The sequence below is a fragment of the Drosophila ananassae genome, chromosome 3R, assembly GCF_017639315.1.
Source record: "Drosophila ananassae strain 14024-0371.13 chromosome 3R, ASM1763931v2, whole genome shotgun sequence".
In the NCBI taxonomy this organism is placed as follows: domain Eukaryota; kingdom Metazoa; phylum Arthropoda; class Insecta; order Diptera; family Drosophilidae; genus Drosophila; species Drosophila ananassae.
This window is the reverse complement of record NC_057930.1, coordinates 27,645,363-27,668,600: the sequence shown is the minus strand read 5'-3', so window position 1 is coordinate 27,668,600 and position 23,238 is coordinate 27,645,363. Positions and strand designations below refer to the sequence as shown.

At 43.2% G+C, this 23,238-nt stretch overlaps 3 protein-coding genes across 3 annotated transcripts; 1 reads left to right on the top strand and 2 right to left on the bottom strand.

Annotated features, from left to right (window-relative positions):
- Positions 1 to 1,150: 1,150 nt before the first annotated feature.
- LOC6497821 lies at positions 1,151 to 6,784 on the top strand. Its single transcript, XM_032451742.2, has 4 exons — positions 1,151 to 2,425; positions 2,497 to 2,642; positions 2,698 to 2,911; positions 3,274 to 6,784. The coding sequence occupies exons 1-4, from the start codon at positions 1,318 to 1,320 to the stop codon at positions 6,372 to 6,374; spliced, it is 4,569 nt and encodes a 1,522-aa protein (XP_032307633.1). The 5' UTR covers positions 1,151 to 1,317; the 3' UTR covers positions 6,375 to 6,784.
- Positions 6,785 to 15,616: 8,832 nt separating this feature from the next.
- Positions 15,617 to 16,204, bottom strand: LOC6497706 (cyclin-dependent kinase 8). The gene is made up of 2 exons (XM_001961482.4): positions 16,058 to 16,204; positions 15,617 to 15,979 (listed from the first exon to the last, which is right to left on the bottom strand). The coding sequence occupies exons 1-2, from the start codon at positions 16,067 to 16,069 to the stop codon at positions 15,698 to 15,700; spliced, it is 294 nt and encodes a 97-aa protein (XP_001961518.1). The 5' UTR covers positions 16,070 to 16,204; the 3' UTR covers positions 15,617 to 15,697.
- Positions 16,205 to 16,818: 614 nt separating this feature from the next.
- LOC6497705 (glycine-rich RNA-binding, abscisic acid-inducible protein) lies at positions 16,819 to 17,295 on the bottom strand. The gene is made up of 2 exons (XM_044716290.1): positions 17,176 to 17,295; positions 16,819 to 17,118 (listed from the first exon to the last, which is right to left on the bottom strand). The coding sequence occupies exons 1-2, from the start codon at positions 17,185 to 17,187 to the stop codon at positions 16,894 to 16,896; spliced, it is 237 nt and encodes a 78-aa protein (XP_044572225.1). The 5' UTR covers positions 17,188 to 17,295; the 3' UTR covers positions 16,819 to 16,893.
- Positions 17,296 to 23,238: the final 5,943 nt, after the last annotated feature.

Here is a 23,238-nt window from a genome sequence, read left to right as displayed (position 1 = left end):
GCGGCGACGTGCTCGGAAAATGAAAAGCACTTGACGCGCCAAAGTGCTGAACTTGGCGGTCCTCCGTCCGCTGGTTCATCAGACCCCATGATTCCACCCATCTCCTACAGTCCACACATGCTAAATCGTAAAATGCCCCATTCTTTGCTTTTTTCTTAGGGTTTTTTCTTTAGTGTTAAAGTTTTTATACTCTACCCAGTGGGGTATTCCGGAGGAGCTTTGCAAACTAAATTTTATAAATCGTCAAAAAAAAATAGTGTCTATTTCATAAATTAAACTTCAAAATTTGGAAATCCTGAACTCGGAATCTTGGAAAGTAATTATTTTATTGGACCTCGGATCTCTTGGAATCATGGAAAGTAATTCTTTTATTGGAACATTTTTTCAAGTATTCAGAGTATATCTCCAACATGGAGTGAAAGAAGGAATCTGTTTCCAGAGTTCACGTTGCCTTATTTTTTATGCGACGTGCGCTCGCCTGTAAATGGGTTTCCCCTTGGCTACCCTCGCCACAGTTTCATTCTCATTTGTTCGAACAATTTAAGAAATTGTCGCCCTGTCTTGGCTCATAGAGAGAAAAACGAAAAAACTATGCATGTGCGAAGTTTATAGTAAATAAAGTATGATTGTCTATTGACAATGCTCGTTCTTTTTGTGGTTTATAAAAATTCAACACTCTATTTGCTGCTCGCGCTTCGAGTTAATTTCATTTGATTTATATGGATTGTGTCGATGGAAGTGGGGCGAACGGGAAAAGGCAGATAAGCCGGGCTTGGAGCGGGGTTAAGCCTTGTTCTGTAATCGCTCTTGTTGATGATGTACACATACTGGTGTTGGATGCTGGGTGCTGGATACTGGATGCTGTTGTGGTCAATAAATTACCAGCTGTGCAGAAAAGCATTGGGGCTTTTGTTCTTTTTTACGCATTTGAAGTGCACTCAGCGCTTTTTGCACACTCGCCCGTACTCGCCCACCCCCACACACAATTCGCAATTAATTAAAACAATTATGTAGGCAGCGACACAACAACAACGGGAACAGAAAAGACAAACACGGGAGGCTCAAATGGGAGGGATCGTTAAAAAAAATGAAAAGTTCTACAACAAGGAATACGACAATTTTCTGCGGTGAAATGTCATGTCGGCTGTCAACCACACATTCCCAGTTGAAGTATTATACAATTATATACGATGGGCTGGCTTTCCACTCGCTGCTCAAATTACGAACTTTTCACCTTGCTTCTTGAGTCAAACTTAAACCAAAAATGGAGAAAATTAAGGAAATTTGGAACTACTTATCGAGCAGTTTTTGTAAAGCATGCAATTGTTCCTATTCCTCATGACGGCATCTGTATCGCTAATGTTCATTGTTGAGAACGACGGAATCCAATTGATGTCTTTGTTAAATGGCAGTTTTTTGGAGGGCGACAATCAGTCGACCCGTAGCTCCCCGAGTAAGCCTAAATTGGGATGGGTTTCAAACAGCTCCGCGAAATATTATAAAAGACAAAGGTGGAAAAGTCACGGTATGATGAATACAAAAGAATTTAGCTCTGATTTTGAGTATTATGAGAATGAGAAAGAAAGAATTGCAAGGCTGTGGGATCCTATTCTCAATCAAAGCTACGATTTTCCGGATGTCATCGCGGAGCATGATCAGAGCTGTAATGAATATGTGTTTTCTGAGAACCCCCAACACAAGGGAACAAATGAAAGTTTTACAAAAAATATTGCAGAGCCTGAACCTTCCAAGGATGGTACCATTCCAAATCTCCTGAAAGGGGACCTTCATTTACCAGAAACTGTGCCTCCTCCAGCTGAAAATATTCGCTTACGGAAACACAGGCTTGTAAGGCAAGACAAGGCTGGTTACTCGCCAATGATTCAAATATTCTTTGACCGAAGACCGATATATGGAGAAAAATATCCAGTCATTGTGGCTATGAAGAGTTTAGGGACGGTACCTTTTGTACTGAACATTACAGTGGATACAAAGGATTATCTAATTGATGATAAGATAACAAGACCCACTAGCCCCAAAGAATGGATTAGCACGAGAAATTTAAGGTCAGTCCTTCGCAGAGCTGGTATTCACGAAGCCTATGTGGCCTTTAACCTAGGGTATTATTACCGATGTCACGCCACATTTTATAATAAGATGCATAAATACGCCATTGCCAGCGTGTCTGACTTGGAAGATAGAGAAGTCCTACTGACGCCGAGGTTTAGGAAATCTTTCAGGGTTGTTGTCCCAAAAAATATCGCTAGATTGCCGGTGTTGCTACTACCTTTTTGCAAAGATCCGGAGGTGCCCGTTCCAGTTTCAGCCTGGACTCACCGAGTATTCTATGCAATTATACTGAAAAGAAGCGGAAAGGTTAAGTACAAGGAATTCAGTTGGGATTTTTATGATATGAAGGAGGAATGTGAGTAGAAAATTGATTCACCATTCAAACCATTCGTGTTGAAAAAAACAACCAATTTATACCCAACACAGTTCTTATAGCTCATGCTGGAACCACGAAAGGTCTGTACCTAAAATTGGTGCCTTACCAAGTCAGGTTTTTGAACTATAATGTCATAGATCGGGTCTTCCTATTGCGGGCCAGCGGGGTAATCAACAATGTCTTCACAGTAGCTCGTGTGAGTAACCAGCGTCAGTCAGAGTGATATCTACAATCGGCTATTTCGATTACAGTGCTACGTGAAATATATCCCACCAGATATTGAGACTGAAATTTCGGGAGGCCAGCGGCGCAATGTTGACGTCAGAGATTATATCCTTGTAGACGGTTCAGGGAGCAAGGACAGAGTCCTTGCTGTAGAAAGTCTGAAAACAAAGAATTTCCAGTGGAATTGTGAGAGCACTGACGACCCAGAAAACCGATATTGCAAATATGATTTATCAACAAGTAAGTTTGTATTTCTGGCTTAAGTAGATAAGGGCGAGAAAAGAGAGCTGACTTCCTGCAGAGCAGATACATATGTATGTAATAGACATACTTCCATTGTCTTACGGAAGATATTATACATATCTGCATTTCAGCTCTCATTTCATGTATTTCTTATCTTATTTAACTTCCACAGGAACCTCAAAAAGATGTAGTATTAGGTGGATCTTATTAGGTATCTAACTTAAATTTAATAATAAAAAAGCTTCGATTGTTATGCTATATACGTTGCTTATCATGAAGCTTTAGATATAAACAATAGATTGAAATGATAATTTATATTTGACTAAAGGAAATCGTTTTTAAAAGACTTGTACCCCTAGAACCCAAGCTACGATTTCCGAAAAGAAGCCTGCGAGTTGGAAAAAAGTATTCAATTGGTCTGACGGTTTACTCAAAAATAGACCCTAGACATCGATCAAGCGCCCTCCAGATTCTGAGGGGCGTGGAGAAGGACACCATTGCACCTAACATCGTCTGCAGACGCAACTGCGCCCTGGATGTGTATAGCCCCGTGGACAGTGTCCATTTGACCTCCCATTGCCCCGACTGTCGTCTACGGGTGCGGTATTACGAATGGCTTATCAGCGAAGAAGGCGGACCGATTACCTCCGTGTCGAGAAAGAGGTTCCTCGTCTGGAGGGGCTCCTGTCCGTACCTCGACATCTATCTGAAAATGATTATGGTGAACAATGTGCAGGGTATTTCCAGGTACTCAATCTACCGGAACGATGGTCCTCAAGGTGGTGAATGTAAAGCATCGCCCGATAGAGGCATCGAGGCCACTACACTTTTTTCCATCACCTGCGTGGGCTACGAGTCTCCCTTCGTCCCGCTGAACTTCCGCTTCAAGATCGGAGTGGCGGCTGTCGCTACTATGGTTCCATTCACCAAGATCAAGATAGTGTTGCCGGTTACCAATGTTCTAGAAATCTCAATCTGCGACACTGTGGACATGTGTGTGTGGCAGAAATTGCCCATGATCGTGGCACCATATATGGTAAAGAACCCCCAGGAAAGCTATGAGAACCATATCAAGGAGGTAATGGCATCGGTACCTGAACACCTGCTACTTGGTCACTGGAATAAAGCCTTTACTCTCACACTTGCGGCCACAAAATGGATCATATCACCCGAAGACGGAATGATGATTTTCTCATATTTGAAAAATCAGGACTTGCAAACCGGTGGGCAGCTGGAGCAGATAACTTTACTGGGCATCCGAATATTGTCCCATTTACTCCCGTTAACATTCCGAGCAGCAAATCTCATGGGCGAAATATTCATCAAACTGACCACTATTTTCGAGCACACCGTCCATGAAAAGGGTTGGTTGCATCGGGACGCTTACAACAGTTTGACCGCCATGTTTATGGCCTTCATGTCCATCTTAGGAGACAAAGATAAAGTGGAAGCTCATTCGATGGCCATGTGCAAGCCCACCAGCCCCGAGTGCATCAACATGGTACTGCTGGAGAACCTGGAACTCCAGCTAGAGATGAAATTCGATCCACTGATTCTGCTGAAGGTCAACTACTGGATGCGGTGCACTTGGTTCCTGTACAGGTGTACCTTCTACATGGGCATGCTGGCCACGAAACGCCATCACCCCTATGACGAAGCCTTTGCGGTCCTAGAAGGGGGCATTGCCTACCAGGTAAATGTGACTGAGGTGACGGAGGAAACGGAGAATGTCACCATCAACACTATTGACATGATCCACGTGGTGCAGCTATCTGGCCCCCTGCTATTTGAGCTTAGCAAGAAGCTCAATCACACCACTATTCTGTTTCAGGTCATCTCCCAGCAGAACTTCCATAACATATTCTGGTGGTTTCCGGACCCGTTGCCCTCAAAAACCAGCGTATTGATAATCCACGCGCATAGTCCCAGCATAGTTAACTACACCAGCGGAATATTCTCCATAAATAATCGATTATTGTTCACGACCAACATCAGCGAGTTCAACGATGATCCTGTTTTCAATCAGTGGATGGCCAACGGCACCATCAAACGCTCCTCGGAGATCCATTTGTACAGTCTGATGCTTAAAAATAAGGCAATGCTAGCGGTGCGGATAGTGTCCTGTTCGGAGCCCATGAAAGTAAAAATGAGGCTGCATCGACAACCTTCAGCTGTGGAAATGAAGGACGCCTGTTACATAACGCCCCAAATGAGTGGTAAGCGGATCTGGATGTCCAACAATTGCCCTCGCAGCCTGGCATTCGTGGCAGTGCAGAGAACTGAGGGAGGACGTCTTGTTAGGAAGGACTATCATCATGAGATGTTGCGGGAAGATTCGGGTCAGGATACGCCGCTAAATTACTCAATACTGCTTGAGATCTACCAATGCAATGTGTGGCAGAATCGCACCTTGGATCCTGGCTGGGACGCCGAAAACTGCATAACGTCCTTCAAGCACAGCTATGGAACGTCGGTCCAATGCAGTTGCAGTATCCTTGGGGCCTTGGCATCCCGGATTGTGCCCATTGCAGCCGAACGGCATATAGATTATTTTCGATCTGAGATTCTGACGTTCAAAATTCTGCTGCCCCTATTCTTCTTACTACTCCTGTTGCTACTACTTATCCTGATGATCCTTAGCTTTGGGAGTCTCTCGGCTCATGAAAGGCGCGAGAACTTCCTGCGTTGCGAAGGAAGCAAAGAAGGCCTGGGGCGTTTGTTCACCGACGAGAATGAGATACTCCTGGTAGTTGTGACCGGCGGCCGGGAATTTGCTGGGACCACCTCCAACGTTAAGTTCTATTTCAAGTCGCCCCACCGACCCCAGACCTCGTATGTCGTCACGCAGGACTGCGCGCATCCAAAATTGCTCACAAATAGCACCAACAAGCTATTGGTTCCACGGGGATCGATCTTCATACCCACCCGACTGGCCCTGGGCGTTCAGAGGAACGGTAGGTTCCCCTCGTGGTACTGTCGAACAGTAACCGTCGTGGATCTGAAACTTAAGGCGCAGCAGCTGTTTGTGGTCGAGCGATGGATCCATTCGGGGCATACCGAGTTCATGCGCTCAAGGTACTTTACGTTCGGCACCCAGAAGAGGGACTACCAGTACACGTGGGCCACGCGCTTTCGTAACCGGCTGGAGCAGCTTTTCATCAGCTGGTTCATGGCCAATCCCATCACCGGGCCCTGGCAGAGCAGCGTGGGTAATGTTACGATGAATCGCTTCGAGCGATCCTGCGCCTGGATTTCAAAGCTGGCCATTTCGCTCACCGCGGCCACTATGTACCTTTCCCTGAAAAGAACGAAAGCCATGGAACAAAGTAATGGGCTGCAGCAAAAAGATCAAATACACATGGATCAGGTGGTATTGCTGGCGGTTGTGATATTTTTCCTCTGCTGCGTGGTACAAGTTTTTTTCCAATTACTCATAACACGAGTGTTCTTCCTTGAATAAAAAAATTAAAAAACTTTATAGGTTGGTATATAAGCAGACGGTACTATGGGTGGGTCATTAAGATCGAAGTGACTAGGCTTTAACTTCTCAATTCTCCGTTTTATTTTCCGGATTATAGTTTGAAGAAGACCACTGTCTGTTTTGGACACTGTTTCCGACCTAGCCGGGGCTAATGGATTTTTCCACGCCTAATTACCATTACTTACCTAAGTGGAGAACAAAAAACGTAGACACCCTGGAAAAAAATGTAAAATTGCATTAAAATTATCGTCGTTTTTTAGAAGCTGTCCTCTTGGTATTTTATTTTTTTTGGAACTTGAATGTGTATGCAAATGGAATTTCATAGTCACCATTAACACCTTTTTGCCCCTTCGCTCCTTCACACCTGTTTCTTGTGGTGACTTTTTTTTGTCCGCATATTTTATGTCACGTTGGGTGAGAATTTTAAAAAATAAAAATGCATTTAATTAAATGCCACACAAATGCTGCGAAAAACGTTTTCAACGTGTGATATTTTATGCCAGAAGTCGGGATATTTTTCTTTGCTTCTGTTGTTCTCGTTTCTCATTGTCATGGCCCAGCCGAAAATGCATTTTCATAACTTTACTGGACATTATAAATGTGTTACGTTGGGGTGGCGCTTCTTTCCCAAAATGAAAGCTAGCAGAAAATACCTGCCTAGTGCCCTTGCTAAAAATATTTAAAGTAGTGGATTATCTATCAAAATTACGAATAGACCCAACAGCTGCCAAGTTGCTGCAATTTCATTGCATTTCCATGAACCATTTCTGTATTCAGCCTTGAGGAGCTAACGAACTTCCTGCCCCTTTCGGCATTTTGGCAACAGCTCAATCTGCAACCAGTTCCGATTTTTGCTTACTTCGTAGTTAGGCATAGATTTGGAGCTTTCGCTCCCATTCTCCAGAGTCTTTTTTGCTGGAGTGTCGCATGGAGGATGCAACGGAAATTGTACTGAGGGCACAGCCATTATTCTCCGCACTCTGCCAGGAAACCAAGGAGGCGACAAACGCATCAGGGTTCTGACATATTGTAGTTGTTTGGGCCACAATGTCTGGATGGGTACCCTGTACTAGTGGGCAAATGCTGGGAGTTTTAATCACAAGATACAAATAGTGAAACATCAAACAGAAAAATAAACTAATTAAATTGAAACAAGAAATTTAAGATTTAACAAAAGCCAAGTAAATATTTCCAGTCACTTGAACCATTGAGATCTTCTTCGAACCATACTTTAACAACCAAAATGAATATATTTTACCTACAGTTAAGGGGTATCTTTGGGAACTCTGCTATTCGATTAAAGTTCTATTCTCTTTTTTTGCGGTCTTGAAGTTTTTCTAGCTGTAGCTGAGAAAATTGCAGCCGACAGTTTGGCACATTCCCATTTCGGGGCCTTGGCATAACAACGCCCACTTTTGGCCACTGTTTGCATACGTGCCCGTTGTGAAATTGCCTGGGCGCACTCCTCAAATCATTGGCCGCTTGCACGCCCCCGGCCAGTGCTAGCGCCCTCGAATCCGAACCCACTGCCGCACCCACCGCTCCAAGTGGTGGCGCAACATGTTAGTGACACAATCGAAATGGAAAACGACATGGAACATGGCAACAATAACGAGCTGCAATAACAAATAACTTCGAATTTCGGCTCGGATATAAGACAGGTAAGAAAACCGGGCGGAAATTGAAGTGTGAAGTGTGTGAGTGGATTAGTTATCCTGAGAATTGTTACTGTTTGGCAAATTTCCTTCTGATTTGTGGTACTCACTCACCGTCGGATTATGCCACATAGTTTGCCACATAGGAGCGAGGCAAAAAGATTTGCCCTCGAGGAAAACACCAAACCCGAAAAAAGTGAAAACCCACCTAAAGTTTGCCATCTCTGGCGGATACTCGGCTTCTCGTTCCTGTGAATATATCCAGGTTTCAGATTTGACAGAACTCCTCCACCCCAATCCCTCTCCGGTTCCCCGAGGGTTGTTTACATTGCAACAGCGCGACACTGTGGTGCCACATAGGCAAATGCAATTGCGGATGAAACTTAAGTCCACCGGGCCAAATGTTCAGAGTGAGTGACTGTCAGGTGAGCTTCATCTGTCGGAAGTCGCTTTTATTTAACGCTTTTTAAATAAATTAAATCTACTCCAAACACAAGTTTAATCAAATTCAATTCTTACTTAGTGATAACGTATCTCTCGATGGAAAGAAGACCTCACTTCCCAAACTCTTCGAACAAGTTTTCTAATCGAAGTCATATAACCGATATTTCCATTACAGGGAACTGACTTCGCTTGCTCATGTGGAACGTCGTCGGAATCGTCGTCTGTGGTATTCCCAGTTTTCCAACTTCCTGTTCCCGGTTCCCGGTTCCCGGTTCCCTATTCCCAGCTCCCTGCTCCCTGAGCGCCGAGACCCGCTACGGCGCATTGCACATACGCCGTGTGGTGCAGCTGGGCTTCGTTCGCTTTATTTTGCCTATGAAATTTGCAAGAATTTGTTATGTCAATTGGGTGGCTCTCGAACCACTGCCGCCCAGCTTACTTTTAGCAAACCTGTCGTCTGACTTGGCTTGTCTGGCGTGCAAATATTTCAGTACTGCGTTAAATTTTGCTTAACAAATTGGCTCTTTTACTGGCTGGAAGGCGACAGCAGCGGAGCGCTTTAATCCGAAGACGAGGACGAAGAAGTCGTTGGCAACAAAATTTTCGCGAAAATGTAGCTGTAGCTGAAAGCAAACCATCAAGTCTGCATTACATGGGGCGTATGCGTAATTTCGGATGCAGTAAAAATCCAGCTGCAGATGTTTCGAAGCACGAAATTAATTACGGAAAATAAGTACACAGATACGAACGCGCAGGGACGGACGCACAATAAGGAAAAAGACCAACAGCAAGCAGCGCCAGAATAATAATAATAAGTAACAAAAAGAAACTTTACACGCTCAAGAGAAGGAAGAACAGAAGCCGCGCCGTCGGAGTCGGCATTGTGGCAGAAGCAGCAACGGCTATAAACAAGCATATGCTAAGGCAAAAGGCATAAAAATAAATCCAAGAAAGGAAAACTTTTGATATTATCTGACTACGCCCCAGCCATGTGTGCTGGTATGAGTTTTCGTTTGTGTTTCCTCGCATCAGATGTCTGGGAATTCGTCACTCAGCTTGGCCATGATTCTCAAAGTCAGCCAGCAGAGCAGAATCGATGCGCACGAAAGTATACTAACAATTTGCTTGTTTGTAAAAAATATAAATATTTCCGCAACCTTTCTGGAGTTCCAATCTTATTATGGTTGATTGTTATGCCGTCCATCTTGACCTGTATTTTTCCCAACGTCTTGCCTCGCACTCATTTAATTTTTCCAGACCACAAGGAAAATCCTTGCTGCGGACTTAAACATAAAATAAAGGCAGCAATTAGTGCTAAATAAAGAAATCATAAAGTGTAAATAATATTTTAGAGCGCAAATGAAAAGCAAGCAGGAAAGCCACAAGAAGGCAAAACAAGTCCGGGCCAAAGAGGCATGCATATTATTTACGGCTGTCATTGTTTTGGCATTTAAGGAGAAAACTCCTTATCCGACAGCTTGCAATCATTTTGAACTGCCCCTTCAAAGGATATTAATTGCTACACAAAAGGACTTCAAATAGATGGCAAGCATTTGTCCAAACACATATCCTGACAAATTGTTGCATAGAAGATGTGGATGCAACTTTTGTCAAAAATGCCAATTAAAGCAGAGTATTTTGGCACTAGAGGACTCCGTTCTAGAGAAATTTAAATATTCGTACCACCTTGACTAAGGAGTCACTGGTTAAATCGTTCTCATTTTGATTTTCTTTGTTCGGCACGTCTTCCCTTACTGAACCCAAAATAAATCTCGCACAACAAATGCATTTCCTCCTGCCAAATCTAATGAATTTATGGCTCCAATTCACAAAAACTCAATAAAATATGACTGTTAACTGGGAATGTTCCCTCCATTCAGATTGCATGCATAAAACCATCAGGAGAACCACCGAAAAATCATTCTGTATGTATGTATTTGAATTTTTATACCAGGGCACAAGGTAGGAGTTTGTCTCCTGACTTTACTTGGAGTGCACCGGGAACGAGGACAATTCCTGGTGGGAATCACGTAACGAAGTGCATTGTTAAAATATAATAAAATTGCAATTTTGCGTTCATGTTGCAATGTGGCGTCATATCCTTTTTCCTTTAATTTTTCACGAATTCGCCATTTCGTAGTTCCGAAAAACTGAAACTATCCAGCACTCCAACGCCCGGTCCCCGTCCCTCAGCCCGAGAGCGGAACATTCTCCGCTTTCTATGCACACTCCATAGATTTTAATGCAATTTTCCCGATGGCGGAGGAGGGTGGTGGAGCCACCCCAGAATATATAGCCGTTCTTGTGTGTATATATTTTTATTTTGCCGCTGTCATTGTCGCAGCTGCCAAAGTCTTTGTTCTTCTGGTCGACGAGAGCTCGAGTGGAGTGGTGTCGCGTCCAAGTTTGGATCTCCGCGCTCGGATACGGGCACTGGAAGCCAAGAGTCCAAGTCCGAGGCCGGGTTCATTCCTTTCCCCCAAATTTAGTGGCCAGTGCTGAGTACAAATACCCACCTAAGCAGCTGTAATGCCAATTTTAAACACGAATATTATAACATTTAAACATGAGGATTTAAAGATATTATCTTTGCTCCGAAAGATTGGGGATATAAATCATAAATTATAAAAATGTAAGACTGAGTCTTAAGCCATATATTTTGGACATTGTTGTCTGGTTTTATATATTTTTAATTCACACAATATTAAGTTTTGAAATCTGTGGTCGACAACACTGTGAAGGTCTGTTCTTGTTACCGAATCGCTTCGGACGGTTCGGTTCTGCTTTGGCTGTTTGGACAACGTATCCGCTCGTTGGTTTCTCTCCGGCTTTTGGCCATATTTCTGCACTCAATTGTCCTTCAGTGCATTTTGTGGTTGTCTCTATTCTACTTTCAGCATTGTGTTTGTCATCTCTCCCTCTTAGCCGGAGCAGTAAAGCATAATGCCTTTGTTTGTTCGCGCAATAAAAAATGATTACTTTAATTTCCGTGCCATATAAAAGGCACGTCTAACATGAGAAATCGTCGTCATTGCCGGTTTGGTCCCATTTTCCTTCTAAACTGGCTCCACTGACCATAGACCTGCAACGGGAAATGCATTTGGGCCTTTATCAGTGAGCCATGAATCGGTTATGGCGGAATAATCACATATAATTCTCTCCTGCTCCTTGATAGTTGCTTCGCATATTAAAAACTAAACTACTATTAAAAACTAGACCCAATAGGAAATTTAAATCAGTGAATTGCTGTAAGAAAAAATTTAAAAAAACTCCTAGCTGTTGTTTCTAAGCCACATTTGTTGCCTGCCATTTATTTTCGTTTTAGGAATCGCAGCTCAGCTAATGCAAAAATATGCCTGCCAAGCCGGCGATTCTTGTGGCCCTTTCGCACTCCTTTGCTTTTTACCCGTTTTTTGTGTTTTTCTGCTCGGTGCTTTTTTGTTATCTTGGCCCCTTTTTGTTCACTCTGTTTTGTGTCAAACCGCACTGGGCCACAAAACAGAAGTCAGAGCCATGTCCCTGCTCCTTGGGGTCCTTGGGTCGCCAACGCGCTGAGCTGCTAAGCGAAAACTTTATGCACCAAATTGTTTTCACCTGCTGTCCCAAATTTATAACACCTCCCTCTCAATGGGCCCCTCTGTTTTTGCACCCCTGTCCGCCTCCGCCTCCTCCTCCGCCTTTTTTTATTTTTATTTGTATAATCCTTTCGGTTATGGGCCCGTACTCCGTCGCACCCCCACCCGTGCCCGTTCGGCGTCGAGTAACTTTTGGGGCTGACAGAAACCGGCATTGGAATTTGCGAGCCGGCGCACGGATTAAGTGAAAGACAAAAACCGGAGGGCGACTCCGAATGCGGATTCCATTCCCGCAATGCCTGGCCAGAATCGCCGGCACAGTGGGCCCGATCCCGGGCTTCGAGTGCCTCGGATCTGCCCCGAAACTGGTCTCTCTTCATTTTATTACCGCGCATCTTACTTTGCATAATGTTGTTAAGCAATTTTTATGAGGCCTTACGACGCTCTCTTCGGTCACTCATAATGGCCGCCACACTTGTTGTGTCCGCAGGCCACTCGGCGAAAATGGAAGTTTCCTCCGGAATGATGAGTGCAGAGGTTGGGGGAGGCTTGCCGACCACCACTTTTGAATGACCCTCATTAAACGACCAGAAATTATATTAAATTTGCCAGGAACAAAACTCCCACACACCCACACACACAGCTGCATAAAAAAGTTGTAAATATTTTTATGCCTGCATTAATATGCAACGCCAACCACTGTAGGGCCTGTCATGAGGGGATAAGGGTGGTGGCTTGCTGTCGCTGCTAATACCACCGCTAATAAAATCTTACTGCCGCAGTAGCATCAGCATCAGCATCCACTGGCGCCCCCGCCCCAAGCCTTGGTCCTATCCTGCCCCTTTCCTTGCGGCTCCTTCAGATTCGAATCCGTGGCTCCAGAGCCATGAAGCACAGCTGTGTGCAGTCATTTTTACTGCTGCATCGCCGAGGAAGCGACTGTAGTCTTTGGTGGGCGGGGGTGGTTGATAGAGGGCCTCTGCTTCCGGGGGCGGCACTTCAATTGGGCGTGGTCAGATCTAGTTGGAGCCAAAAGGCCAAAGTGTGTAAGTGCCTAAACTTTGTTATTACATTACCGCCAGCCACTAGTTCAGCACAATGACATTTAATCGGAAATGAAGTGAGCGGTTACTTACTAAACTTATTCCAATTAAGTTTTGGGTTTCATAAGCTCATAATTTATGTGGTAATATTTTAATAAAGGTTTGCTGAACAGCCTAGGTTGGGTGGTTCCCTATCCTTTATTTCTTTGGTACTTTGAACCAAAAAGTAAATCTAATGGCTAAAATATAAAAACTAACGTCTACATCTTCAAATTCATTGTATTTATTTCCCTATCATGAGGATGATATATCTGCCACTTCCATTCTTCTTAAAGCAAAACACAAATGATGCCTTTGCAGCCTTAGACAGGCCGAGCTCTTCTCCACCCATATAAATATGGGAAAACAACGTTTACAGATTGCAAACATTATAATATTCCCACACAGCTCCTCTGACAGCTCAAGAGTCGGTGTCCGTATAGCTGTCTATCTGACTGAACGAACGTAACGTTGCAGTTCTCCCGCTTCACTCGCATCATGCTCTTGCTTTGTTTGGGCTGCCTGTCTAACTGTCAGTTCAGTTGGCTTTTGTTGGTAATTATTCAGATTTTGTTTGCATTTCATGCATAAATAAATCACCGAAAATTGCGACTCAAAACTATAAATGCCAAGTCATACATCTGTCACTATTTCGAGGAAGTGGCAGGCGGCTGGGAGGACGCGGATGCTGGATAATATTCTCGGACAGGCACTAAAATGCAGCTGCCTCTCATTAGTTTCTCCAGCACTCAACCAGTCTAATTTAATCAAGTTGAATGGTAAAAGAAATTACATTTTCTTTTTATACTTTTTTTCGGTAGGTGCCCCAAAATATGCAGCCCAAAGGGGGGAATGGGAAATTACCATGGCTAACAACATTTGGGGCCGCGCGTCCTTTATGTAAATTGCGGCCAAATTAGTGAGTCAGGGAAAAGAAATCCCAGTACAAGTAAGGAAAAACAGACACTCGGTGCGTACTTAGGCAGCTTTGTCGGGGGATATACTTGCCGGGACCGGGGAATCACTTAACCCCGGGGCAGGTGAATGTCCATAAAGATCCATTAGATGCGCAGGGCAAATGGTTAAGCGACAACATCAGTGGCGCCATCATATTTTAATTTGCATTCAAATTAAATGGCACATAAACGAAATAAAGGTATTGGCGCTGTGTGCTAAATGCCAATGGCCAAATGAATTAAATCAGGGACTCAGTCAGTAAATATGGATAGCCCACCAGAGTACTTAAACAGTAGTTTTGAAAGCGCCATTTAAAAGTAAAGCCTCAACAAATCCCACGTCGGAAGTACATTGGGTAATCAGTGGATGCATATGCCTCGATAAACTTTATGATTTGATTAAAAATCCCCACAAAATGTGACCTCCCCACTTAACCCGAAAGCCATTAAGGCCTGCCATTTAATTCCCTAATCCATAACATCTTTTTCCTACGCAAGCGATTCAGATGTTTCGACAAAACCCCTCCGCCTTCAGCCAGCTCCGAAATAATCCCCCAGCGCACTTTTCTTACGACCAATCCGCATCGCTCCGACTGTCATCAACGACGTCAAAAGCGCTGCCCGCTGAGCCAACAATTAACAATTAAAACCCCAAAGCGCACAACTCAATTTTGCAATACACATAGCGGAGCTGGAGCCTCTGAGACAAGCACTGCAATGGCAATTTCATATATAGGAGTATTCCGCAGATGGCTGGGGAAAGATAAGGGTAACCCGCAACAACAATAACCAGTCGCCAATGGACACTTTCGGGGCTGAGGGGGTGAATCCCGAAACCCAGGGCCCCGAACCAAGGACTCCGGACTCAGTGCCCAGGACACTGAATTCAGAGCCATGGCCAAGTTCTCTCGGTGTGCTCGTCGCACTTACAACTAAAAACTTGTTACGTATTTAATTGCAATTAAAAAGTTGTTTTGTAGTTACGAGTGTTGTTGTTACTGCTGGTGTTGTTCACATTCTTGGTGGGTTGTTGCTATATCAGACAGCCGACACGATGGCTTCGAAACTGTCTCCAATAACAAAACCAGAGCCCAAAACCCAAACCGAACCCCCAAACGAAAGACTCCAAAGGATACGACGGGAAGATGAAGTCATTACAAGGCGAAATGAAAATGCGTGGAAAAGAAGCCAAAAGGGTTTTCCGCTTAATGACTTTGATGGTGTTTCGGTGCTCTTGGATAAAGGAGCCCCCAAAATCCCACCATCCCAACCTCTGATTTTAACGATAGCACTCATTAGACTTTTGCGATTTTTGGCTTAAAACTTTGGCCATAACAATTGGCGATGGCCATCATCGCGATTTTGACACAAAACCATTGGGGTTATTCGCATCCAAACAAGAGGAACATTTTCTGTTCTTTGGCGTCATAAATGGAGATTTCCTAGGCTGTGAAAGGCGGGGATGATTCTGCAATGATTCTAGCCTAATTACTCTTGACTACATTAGAGTTTCAATGGAACGTTGTATTTTATTTTAGTTGATAACAGTTTCTTAATATTACTCAGACTCTGGCTTTTCTACTCTACTTTCTAGCCGAAGAAATTAAATAGGTTCTCCTGCTGTTGCTGCTGCTGGCCGCCGCCTCCACCCTGCTGCTGTTGCTGCTGCTCCTGGAAAAACTCAACACCGCCGCCAAAAGGACCCCTGAAAATGACGCCCTCCTCCTGTTGCTGCTGCTGTTGGCCCCCGAATCCGCTCTGTTGCTGCTGCTGCTGCTGCTGGCCCTCAAACCGCTCAAAGTCCCGGATTAATCCGCCAAGGGGTCCGAACTGAGCTGATGCCATGGCAAGAATGCCCATGATAACTATCAACTAAAATGAAAGTTTAGAAATCAATTAAAATTGCACCAATTTCAATACATTCAATAAATTATAAATAATTGTACCCACCAAGAACTTCATTTTATTTGACTATGAATTGGTGCTTCCAACAAACCTATTTGGTTGAAAAGCTCGACCCAACTGTTTCATTTTTGACTGTTGGCTGTGAGTTTTATCTGATTTTTGCTTGGCTTAGAGCCCCTCGAAAACTGGTTGGACACGGGCCGAGCTTGGCTTGGACTTCCCTTTGTGCTGATCATAGACATTTGTTTTCAGCGGGCCTTTTTTTTCGGTTTCGGGTTGATAACAACTCAAGTATGGCCGTCAACCTTTTGGAGATTCAAAGTGACAAGCCCACTAAAAATACCGGTTTTCCCCCAAAATCCCTCTCTCTGACTTAGGTTCTCCGCTAATTAAATTAGTCGATTAATTAACGTTAGATTATTCTGTAGATTCGGCTAACTTTATGAGTCATTGGATTTTTCCCACCAGCAAGTAGTAACCATTTTTGCAATTATTCCCGAGTCCATTATCAAATCTATTTTGGTAATTGTTGAGAACTTCCGCATTAGTGACGCTAAAAATGTTATTCACTTGATGACTAGCATTAATGCGAAAAAATTTCTTTTTAAATTTTTGAACGTGTTACAAAATCCGAAACCAGTTTCAAACGTCAGCAAAAATAAAATATTCCATTGAAATAATTTTCGTGGAGAATAATATGTTAATTTTATGATAAAAAATTATGATTAAAAAATTTGAATTATTATTCGAAGTGTTTCTCCATTCGTTCCATAAATGTTTTTAGTTATTAAAAATACGAAGCATACTTGTTTTTAGTTGTTAATTTAATTTACTATTTGCATTATCTAGATTTGTACACTGCATAATTAAGCTTTAAGTTCTTAGAAAAATCCTCCTTGCTGCTGCTGTTGTTGTTCGAATCCTCCGAATCCTCCAAAACCACCTCCAAAGCTTTCCTGCTGCTGCTGCTGTTGTCCTCCGAATCCTCCGAAGCCACCTCCAAAGCTTTCTTGTTGCTGCTGTTGTCCGCCAAATCCTCCAAATCCGCCGAATCCGAATTGGGGCAAGGCGGAGGCGACGGCAAGCAGGGCCACGAAAACGATCACCTGAAGTAAGTATCGTCCTTAGCACACAATAGGATCATCGAGAGATGCCCATCTTACCAGGAATTTCATGTTGTTTGGAAATTAACTTCAATCGACGAGTGCAGATGCAATAGATGAGGGAGATGCGAAGCTGAACTTGATACTGAACCCTTTGCTAGCAAGTCTTTCTCTATTTATACGAACCGATCGTCCATCTATGGGTTCATGTTTGGGAGGTTCTTTACCCGCTGAGGAAACAACTTGTCACCCAGACACCGGTCCAGACGTCTGGGCTTCCCTGAGAGCTGCTCATCAAACGTTTCTCTTTCAATCCGGTTTGAGTTTGTTTTGATGATTATATGAATTTTGTTTTCTTTTTTTCTTGCCCGGTGACCAGTCGCCAGGTGCGTGTCCAGCGCTTGAATTTTAAAATTTCGATCGCTTATGTTAAAATATGGGTTGTTCGTATTAATGAATATGCTAGTTGGCTTGTGGGGGCACGTTTCAATACCTCTTGATTCTAGTTAACCCCATATTCCCCCGATTCTGTGGTAATCATCAAATTTTAATTCATTTTCGTAATAATTCCAATATAAAAATTTGAATTTTGTAAACATACTTCCTATTATTCTATTGGACTGGCCTTTAGTGACTTCATGTTCCAGTTCAAGCTACAAGCAAATGAATTCGGGGGAAAAAATGTTTTCAATTCGCTTACATTTGGCGGAGCCAAATAAATTCCATTGGCATAATCAAAAGAAACTCGTCGTTTTGTTATTTCGTTTGCGTTGATTTCAAGAGTTGTCCACCATTTGACACGGCAAAGCAAGAGGAGCTCACTCAATAGATAAGTGCTTCGGAGGGGAATCACCTGCGGCGCTCGACGGCGAGTGGGGACCGCTTCGGGGGACTCCGGTTTTGTATTTTTCGTGGCACTTGCAACCCTCAGCTGGAAGCTCGAGGAGGACGAGGTGAAATTGCATTTGCTGCGCGACGCCCACGGCAATCGAGTCTGGCAATACGTGTTGGCTTTAACTTGGCTTTTAGCCTTGCCAGCGCAGGAGGGGCGATGTCTTTTGGGGAGCATACTCCAGTGGAGCGCATAAAGCCCTAAATGAATTTATTTGGCTCATTTAGTTGCAGCTAATTTATTTTTATTTTTATTGAATTTGTTTCTAGTCGGGCGGGATAACCGAGATGTTTAGTGGGGGACTTATTTCTTTATCCGGTTCAAGTTTTTGTTCAAGCAGGGAACCTTCTGCTGGAAATAATCCACTACTTGAAGCCTAATCATAGACAAGTTCTCTCTGGAAATGTGCTGTAATTTTGGTAAAATGTCTAATGAAACCCTTTGGCCCGCGAAATTGTAGAGCTGGAAGGAAACACTCTGGGGCCAACGTCTTGGTCGCGTGTCAAAGTTGCAACATTCAACGCTCTTTGACTCCTTTGATGGTGGTCCAACACGACACCCAGCGCCATGCATCCAAATTTGTTCAAATTCATTTCAATTACCGTCAATTTTCAATAATTTTGTTCAAATTATATTTCATTAGGTTCAAAAGCCAAAAAACACTTTACATAAACATAATTAGCCTTGCGTGGCACGGCATTTTTGAGGAATTCAGCCCACTTTTAAGAAAAAATAAAAGAAACTATGCACAAAGTTAAACTCTAATAAAATAAAAGGGAGGTGGCATGAAAATATTAATAATTTTAGTCCAATTAGGTAGTATTTCTATCCCTTTCAGCCAAGCATAGATTTTGTCCCTAAAATACTCTACTTACTTTCTTATATCCCCCTGACAACGAATCTCGCAATCCTAGCTCCGTTTAATTTTAAACTTTTTCCACTAGCACCAGCAACTTTGTGCGACTTCTTTGGCGCCCCGTCGACGGGATGTCTAAGGTTATTAGGGTAGCTAGCAATGCATTAGCCCAGCCAGTATTTTACGCCAGGTGAGTGAATTTTTGGGAGGGTACCGTACTGTGCGTACTGTACACATGCACGAGGGCTTGTGTGTTCCCATCCATATGAATCTCGCATGCTTAAGCCGCAAACTTATGTGCGCGCACAGCTTGAAATCCAAGCTCACGTAAACTTGACTGGAAACTAAACTCGAAAAAAATGGAACTCCGAAGAAAAATATGTTGGTTCTTTCGTGTCTGGTGTCAGGAATTTCGGCTTTTCTTAAAACCCCCTCTCATCCTCCTCTTCTTCGAAACAAACTGAGGTTAGAGGTCAATTTTATGACTTGATTTTGTTTCATAAAAAATAAGCAATGTGCAAGAATTCAATTTATTTTCCAATATTCAATATTTTAGATTCTAAACTTAAAGACCAAAGGTGGAACTTTGGCCACTGTGCGTCTCATAGCCAGCTGCCTTCTGACTTTGGCATGTTAGTGGCGGCTTAGGACTTAGAACTCAACACTCAACTATTTTCGAGCCAAGTCAATGAGCAATTGACTGCCACACATAAGACCCCCACCTGGTACATAGCCACATATGTATAGATATAACGCATATACTCGGTTAACTTTCGTGCATTCTCCCGGCATCTGCATATTTTTGCGCAAATATGTTTTAATATGGGTTAGAAACTTTTTCCCAGCATTCGCCTCGCTTCTTTTTGGCCAGAGAAGTTTGCTTCGTCTACCGTTGGCTTCTTCCCTCTCTGCCATCTTTATTTTTCGAATGCCGAATGCACTTCCGGCAGACACGCAAGGAAAGCTGAACTTTGCAGGTTGACAGATGCTTGTCCGAAAAATATTTCAGAGTCAAGTTGAGATTTAACAGAGCCTGCACTTGTGATTTTTTAAATGTAATCTGCATTGTATTTTTTGCAGCAAGGGATAATAATTGATTTTACTTGAGGCCGTACGAGGTTCCCATTGTTACAAATAAGATACAAGCCTATGCATTCGTTTTTTCTATCCTGCATCCTGCAAGTTTTATGTACTCATCCTGTACTTTTGCACTTATCCCAGTCGCTAATTGTATTTATACACCTGAACAAACTTTGGGCTGTAATCACCAACGCCTGTGACCAACAAAAGCGGCCCGCACTTCAGAGTCATTTCGAAGATGATGTTCGCCCTGGCTCCGCTTAACTTGAGCCTAGTAGTTTGCAGCTGGATGAGGCGACTGAAGATGAATCTGCAGCCGGGGAGGTGGAGCTGAAGAAGCTGCAGACGACGAGGGGCTCTTAAAAGTTTGGTTTTAATTAAAGGAAATTTGCGTGCGTGGCACTTGATTTGTAGTTTTCTAGTGCTTCCGTATGTGGGTGCGGGCCAAAGGGGCTAGGTAGCGGCACCCATTTTCCATTTCCCATTTCCCATTACCCGCTAACCTCATAAAAAATATAAATATAATTGAAAATTCTAAATTGCAATTGCCGCAAGAGCTCCTCCATCTGCAGATGCCAAGTTTCCGAGTTGCCAAGATGTTGGGATGCTACGATGCTACCATACTATGCGATGGAGCTGGGATGCGGGTCCGGGCAATTTCTTGTTCTCGTAATTAGAAGCAAATGCAAATTTACACGTCGAGTGTGCCGGTGATGACGGAAGTCATTGGTAAAAGCCGAAGAAGCTGTGAGTGGGCGGAAAGTTGAATCCAGAAGTTCCTTCCGTTTGTCTCTGCGCAAGTGTAGATATAATGAGAAAAGTTTGAGGTAATTCTGGAAAGTAGATATCCCGGAAGGTTAACTAGTGCTAGTTGCATTTATTTATCTTTTAATTTAATTATTAAAATACTATAATATACTCCCATATTGGTCTCATATTATCGAGATAATTAACACATCTTTTTGGTTATCTCTTCTGATCAAAAATGGCATTGCTGGCAGAGTTCAGCTATTTATGAAAGTCACATGGTTTCTTGACCCCATTCCCTTCCAACTCCCCCCTCGGTTTCATACAAATACACCTCATTCAGGCCAAATTAATTACCGCAAAGCTATTAATCAACAAAAGGCGAGATAACCGACAGATAAAGTACGCGTCCTTGGCATTCGGGTGGGCGGTAAGCCTGGCATCGGGGGCTGGCATCGGGGGTAGCACCACGAAAAAGTTAATTTAGTGTATTAAAAGTAGCCACAGTATCCACTAGCAATAAGTTGTAATGGCCACAGTGCGATAGGCATCGGGGTGGGATCAAATCCTTTCAAGCGTGAAATGTCCGAAATGGAAATGGAAAATGGAATTACCATTTGGTGAGCTTCCTCTTTTGACTTTTAACTGATGGGCAACAAGTGGAAGTGAATGAATGACCGGAGGAAAAGTAATTAAAATCGCTCCTTGTCAGTCCTGTCTATCTGGGAGCTTAGACGAAACTTTTCCATATTTCAAATCAAGATTTAGAACATTCGTTTCCCGGCTACCAGGTTATAGGTTGAGTTGTCAACGATAGCTTATAGGCGGCATTCCAGTCGAACGCATCCTCCTCAATGGGCCCCCGAATTCCACTCGCCCCGCCTTGGATTTGGCCTCCGACCCCCGTTGGATCTACTTCTGAGTACGTTTTTGCCTCACAAGCTTTTTGATGAGCTGGTGAGACAACCGCAGGTAAATGAGTTTTGATATTGACATGAATTATTCGCCTCACTTAGTCCGGCAAATGGGGGCGTGCTTGATATGTATCTTGGCACTCACACACAAGCTATCTTAAACATTTGCACCTGTTGGGGCTCGACTGCAAAGTAGCTTTAATGTTTTAAGGTGCTCTTTATGGGGGAGGAAAGGTAGAAACATCCAGGTGTTCTAGGAATGTTTACAAAATCTTGGGCAAGACGCCCCTGAGAGTATCAAAATTTTCACTAAGGTTTAGTTCTGATTTTGCCAGGTACTCTGTCAAAACAGGATAAATGTCGTAAAGATCATTTATCCTTAGATTAATATATTATAAGCAGTTATGGTAAGCAATTGTTTTAACGCCTTTACAAATACCATTTATTAAGACGACTCGAGCGCCATTAGGCCAATTCCGAATTTACATGAAATATGTTGAAAATGTATTCTACAATGTATTTCTACATTTCTGAGTGTATCTACATCTCAAGCTGAAAAGTAGGCAAAATTTCCCTTTTGGTTGTGAAACTGGCTGAATCGGTACTTCTACCCATTGACAGCTGGTGTTGAGGTGCTTAATGGGCTATAACGATAATTTTGCGATCTTTTTTAACTCAAATATAACTCTTAATATGTATGTCTATTCTGCAGATACATTGTCTTTTTGATATTTTAATTTTTAGTTTCTGTAACCGTCATATAAATTTTCTTGACGTACTACTATATATGACGGAAACAAGACTTCTTTCCTGTAACTCTGTAATGTTACGATTCTGTTAAGTTTTTCTCACAGAATAGTTAGAATTTCCATCTATAATGGCTAACTACAGTTCTAAGCGATTTGCCATGTCGGCCGAATTTCATTGAGCGAGTCAGTGGAAGAACCACAAAGTGCGGATATAACCATTGGCTATATGCAAATCGCACGGTCAAATGATCAAATGGTTCACTGTGCCAGCCACCAGAAACCACTATCCAATGATGGGAGCCGCACCCAACCCAAAGAAAAGAAACCCCATCCTCCCGCCATGCCTCCTGCTCCGGTGCACCTGATACACACCGGAAAATCGCTTGCATGACTGAGAAGCCGAGAAGTTGGAACTGAGGCGGTAATTGGTGTGGCAGTGAAGTGCTCTACTTTCGATACTCCTCTTCTTGGGATGCACTCCATTCGATTCAGGGATCACCTCACGCACACCCATCGACTGGTCATGCAAATCGCAGCCACTTGACCATGCCTTGGTTACTCGTTGCTGCTCTGCACTCGAGCATGATCTCGGTGCAGTGGCTACACAGGAACAAACTATAGGCTCTCAAAATAATATTAATAATTCCAAAATAAAATAGATATCTACTCTGGAGACCCTTAAACAATCACTAAGTTTGCGTCCTTTGGGATAGTTTCTTCTTGTGTAGGTTTTTGTGGGCTTCTGGCTTACATTTTTCACTGCTGGGCGCCACTTTCCAAGCCCAGCCAGGGCTGACCTTAATCGATTGTCATTTAGCTACAGATTTTCTTTGCTATTGAATGGGTGGAAGGTTCGCCCCCCGCCTGCATGCATTCGTACTTTTA